Genomic DNA, 4,841 nt, shown 5'->3' on the forward strand with positions numbered 1-4,841 from the left:
TTGTCGTTAGATTTTACTAAATTCATTTTAATAAGCATTGTCATAAAATTAAAACTGTGAATTTAAACACAAATGGAAAGATTTAAAGAGACGAAAGACTCATAAATAAAAAAGACAATGATATTGACAAGGTTTTGAATACCACTTCTAAGATAATTACTTAAATTAGCTGACATCCAAACGAGATATAAGTTAATTCATTCAACTATATAATAAACAAATGAGTACTCCGTATAAGTTAAGTTAGTTGTTCAATCGATATGAGTTGAAGTATTATGAGAATATTATATTATCATCAATTGAATAATTGAAATCAATATTCAAGAGTTGATTATCATTCGACAATAGTTTTAAGTAGGACTAATAATAATCAAAGCAAGTTTTTTTTTTTTTTTTTAAAACCGGTTAGTGCTTTATTATATCATAGTAAGAGTATCAACGAGTACATACGAGGAAATCTCACTCAGGACATGATATTCCCAACATTGTTCTACGCCAAACGGCACTAACCTAACAAGATGGTGAGCAACGAAGTTACCATCCCGCTTAACATGAGACCAAAAAATAGAAGAACAGCTAGAACAAGAAACTACAATGTCTTCCAGAATGCTGTCCACTGAGGATAAATTGAAGGAGTTCTTCTTGAGCTTCGACACCATCAGTTGGGAATCTGATTCAAGGATCAGATTTGTGAAGCCATGCTCTCTTGCTTTCCGAAGGCCAAAGACAGCTGCTTTACATTCAGCAACTATGGGATCCCACCTCGCCTTCACACGTCTAACAGCAAAAAAAATCACCTGGCTAGAGCAATTACGTGCCACAGCACCAAGGCCAATCCACCCATCATCCTTGGTCGAGGCATCAACATTGACTTTAATGACATCCGGGGGTGGAGGGGACCAAATAGCTCTGCTAGGGGCCTGCATCAGATTTGTGGTGCCATAAATTTTCTCATTGTATTGGTTAAAATCAGCCACAAGTCTATTGTGTCGATGCAAGATGATTTCTTCACTCTCAGCCATATTCTCAAACACCAAGCTGTTGCGTCTTTTCCAAAGGAACCAAGTCAGAAACAACACCTTTTGGAACTTCAATTCCTCAAATTTATGAGCCCACAGCAGAATAATCTCCCCAAAGGAGGTGATATCCCCAATCTCCAAAGCAGCAGAGCAGTCAGTGCGGTCCCAAAAGGGGTGAATAGCAGGGCATGAAAGAAGGGCATGGATGGTAGATTCGCTGCCAAAGTTACAGCAGGGGCATCTTGGATTATCAATCAGATGCCTATATTGCAGTAAACTTCGAGTTGGGAGTGAATTTGTACAGCAGCGCCAGAGAAAGTGTCTCACCTTTGGGGTGACTTTGGCTTTCCATATTTCAATCCAGTACTTCTCAAAATTGTCCAAACAGCAAGACTTGCCCAGAAGGTAAGCAAATTTGACTTCATACAGCCCGTCTCTAGACCATGCCCACGAAAGAGAGTCATCAGGTAACCTGTCACTGATCGGGGTAGCTAAAATTAGCTATTTGTTACGAGTTTTGAAAAGAGCTTCCACTTTAGCCAAGTCCCAGCATCTATCTTGCACAGAAATAAGATCTGCAACCAACATACACTCACCATAATTTTTCTCACTTGTGGGAAAACGCCCCTCCTCATCAATAAGCCAAGGATCATCCCACACTCGAATTTTGTTACCATTCCCAACTCTCCACAGCAAGCCTTCAAGTACATGTGATTTTGAACCCCAGATACTCCGCCAAGAGAAGCTAGAACAAGGACCCAAAGCTGCCTCAAACACTGAGGTGTGAGGGTAATATTTGGCTTTAAAAACCCTGCTCAAGATAGAGTTTTCATTACTAGCAAGTCTCCACATTTGTTTTCCCAAAAGAGCGTCATTGAAAACTCCCAAGTCACGGAAACCGAGGCCTCCAAGCCACTTAGGTTGACACAAAAAATCCCAGCTCTTCCAATGAATCTTCTTTTCCTTCAAATTCGTTCCCCACCAAAACCGGGCCATCATAGAGTGAATTTCAGAATTCAGAGTTGTAGGAAACTTGTAGACGCCCATGAGATAAGTCGGGATCTCTTGGATAACCGACTTTAAAAGAACTTCTTTCCCAGCTCTAGACAATAGTTTTTCCTTCCACCCTTGAATCTTCTTCCAAATTCGGTCCTTCACAAAAGAGAACACCGCTTTTTTAGATCTTCCCACAACAGTTGGCAACCCAAGGTACTTCACATGATTGTCAACCAATTCCATACCCAGAATCGAGCTCAAAGACATCTTCGAATGGAAAGCCACACCTTTACTAAACGAGACCTCCGACTTATCCAAATTAATTTTTTGTCCGGAAGTTGCTTCATATTTGTTGAGAATATCAACAATGATTGAACATTCTTGTCGGGCCGCTCTAGTAAATAATAAACTATCATCTGCAAAGAACAGATGAGAGATTTTCGGGCCACTTCTACTAGCCCGTACACCGTGAATCTGCTTTCTTTCCGAAGCCAACTGTAACATTCTAGATAGGACATCGGCCACCAAAATAAAAAGATAAGGTGAGATAGGGTCACCTTGACGAAGACCTCTCGAAGGGACAATAGCTTTCGAGGGAGCTCCATTTATTATAAAAGAGTACTCAACCGTAGAGACAAAAGTCATGATCGTATCCACCCAAGCCCCGGCAAATCCCAATTTGGTTAGGAGCCTCCTCAGAAATTCCCACTCCACCCGATCATAGGCTTTACTCATGTCTAACTTCAACGCTGCATAACCTATTCTTCCCTTAGCCCGTTTCTTCATAGTATGAAATAATTCCAGGGCAATAAGAGCATTGTCGGTGATCAATCTCTTCGGAACAAAAGCACTCTGATTCTCGGTAACAATATTCTGGAGAAGGGGTTTAAGTCTATTGGCCACAGACTTCGAGGCTAATTTATAAAGAACATTGCAAAGGGCAATAGGCCGAAACTGAGTAATACTAGTCGGATCTTTCACTTTCGGGATAAGAGCCACATTTGTCAAATTAACCTCTCTAGAAGAAATTCTACCAGAAACCAGATTGTTCACAAAAACAGTAACATCATCACCAACAATATGCCAAAATTTTTGATAAAAAATAGCATGTAACCCATCGGGGCCAGGGGCTTTACAAGGAGCCATTTGAGTGAGTGCTAAAAAGATTTCATCTTTCAAAAAAGGGCGGCATAAAGTATAGTTCATACCTTCTGTGATCAAGCTCGGCACACTCCCAAGAACCTCATCCATCAAGTGATCATCCACCTCACCAGCCGAAAATAATGAGCTGTAGAAACTCAAAATTATTTTTTCAATCTCATTTTCATGGGTCTGCCATACCCCATCACCATCACTAAGCCCTTTGATGTAATTTTTGCTTTTCCGTTGTGACACTTTGTGATGAAAATAACTAGTATTTTTGTCACCATCCTTAATCTCGGCCACCCTTGAGCGAAGGTACCAGTATGCTTCGTTTTTCTCATGCAAATCATCAAGCAAAGCCTCAAGTCTAGTGCATTCAGTAACATTTGAATGAGTACCCTTGAAGTTCTGAGCAGTCTTGAGGGCATCTTCGGCTTCAGCAATTTTAACTCCAAGATTATCAAAAGCATCTTTGCTCCAGTGGGTAAGATTCTTAGCAACGGTCTCAAGGCGGTGTGCCATATGAAGGTGATTAGATGATGCCCAAGCGTTCTTCACAACCTCTTCAACCCCTTCTTTGAGAAGCCAGCATGTTTCAAATCTAAATCGTTTCTTCTTCCTTGACTTATGAGCTTGCCTCTTAGCTTCTGTATCGAGAAAAATGGCCACATGATCTGATTTGTACTTTGTTAAGTGTTGTACATGCGCCTTCTTAAACCAAGAACACCAACTTGTACATGCCACGAACCGATCAAGCCTTTCTCGAACTAGACCTCTTTCCCATGTGACCCATGAACCATCATGACCAAGGTCTTTCAAGCTACATTCATCAAGCACATTGCGGAAGTTGTCCATAAGACGTTGCTCCCTAAGCACCCCACCAGATTTTTCCTCATTACTAAGTATCTCATTTAGGTCACCACCAATTACAAAGGGATAAGGAGAGTCAAGATAGAGACTCTTGATGAGAGCCCAAGTCTTCTCTTTTTGCCCCGTTTCTGCCCAGCCATATAAGCCTACAAACCGCCAAACTCTACCTCCTACATCCTTCACATCCCCACACACATGATGATCAGAGAAAGATACTATAGTAAAGTCTACCTCTTCCCTCCAGAAAATACACAAGCCACCAGATTTTCCCCTACCATAGCTCTACTAAAACCAAACTCTCTCTTCAGATTTTCAGACCTTTTACCATCAATCATTGTCTCAGAAAGAAAGACAATGTCCGGGCAAATTTTCCAACTCCAATAGCGGAGTGCACGAACTGTACGGGGATTGCCCGCTCCCCTACAGTTCCAACATAAAATTTTCATTGTTGTTCGGGGGGTTGGTTAGCTCCAACACCCCCTACTTGATTAAAACCGTCGCCGGTGCATTCATTAAATGTAACCTTCAACTTCTTATTTGCATCACCAACAGGAACACTGCCATCCAAAGAACCAGACTCATCCAAACCCCTTTTCTTGACAAGTCTAGCAACTCCTGCCCCTGCTTTACCAAAAAAATCAGTTCCCCTATCTCCCACCTTTTTACGAAATTTCCTCCTGCCCTTTTGAGACTCAGAGTTCCCCTCACAAAGGTCATGTTCCATTTCAGTTATCTCATCACTAGGGAAACCACCATCCATATTGTCTCTGCTGCTATCATCCAAGTCATCACCATCATCACCCTTCTTGTTAA

The 4,841-nt window shown here is 41.4% G+C and overlaps 1 protein-coding gene across 1 annotated transcript; it reads right to left on the reverse strand.

The window, feature by feature from the left end:
• Nucleotides 1-416: 416 nt before the first annotated feature.
• Nucleotides 417-1,483, reverse strand: LOC145610476 (uncharacterized). The gene is made up of 2 exons (XM_081665807.1): nucleotides 1,347-1,483; nucleotides 417-1,236 (listed from the first exon to the last, which is right to left on the reverse strand). Exons 1-2 carry the CDS (start codon nucleotides 1,481-1,483, stop codon nucleotides 417-419), a joined length of 957 nt encoding a protein of 318 aa, XP_081521933.1.
• Nucleotides 1,484-4,841: the final 3,358 nt, after the last annotated feature.

Source organism: Chenopodium album, chromosome 24 (assembly GCF_948465745.1).
Source record: "Chenopodium album chromosome 24, dcCheAlbu1.1, whole genome shotgun sequence".
NCBI lineage: Eukaryota > Viridiplantae > Streptophyta > Magnoliopsida > Caryophyllales > Amaranthaceae > Chenopodium > Chenopodium album.

Bases quoted from the DNA above. Each gene is read 5' to 3' on its own strand.
- LOC145610476 (XM_081665807.1), bottom strand. From the start codon at position 1,483: ATGACTCTCTTTCGTGGGCATGGTCTAGAGACGGGCTGTATGAAGTCA. The intron at 1,237-1,346 runs GTGAGACACTTT...TAACTTTGGCAG, and splicing joins AAGCCAAAGTCACCCCAAAG to CGAATCTACCATCCATGCCC.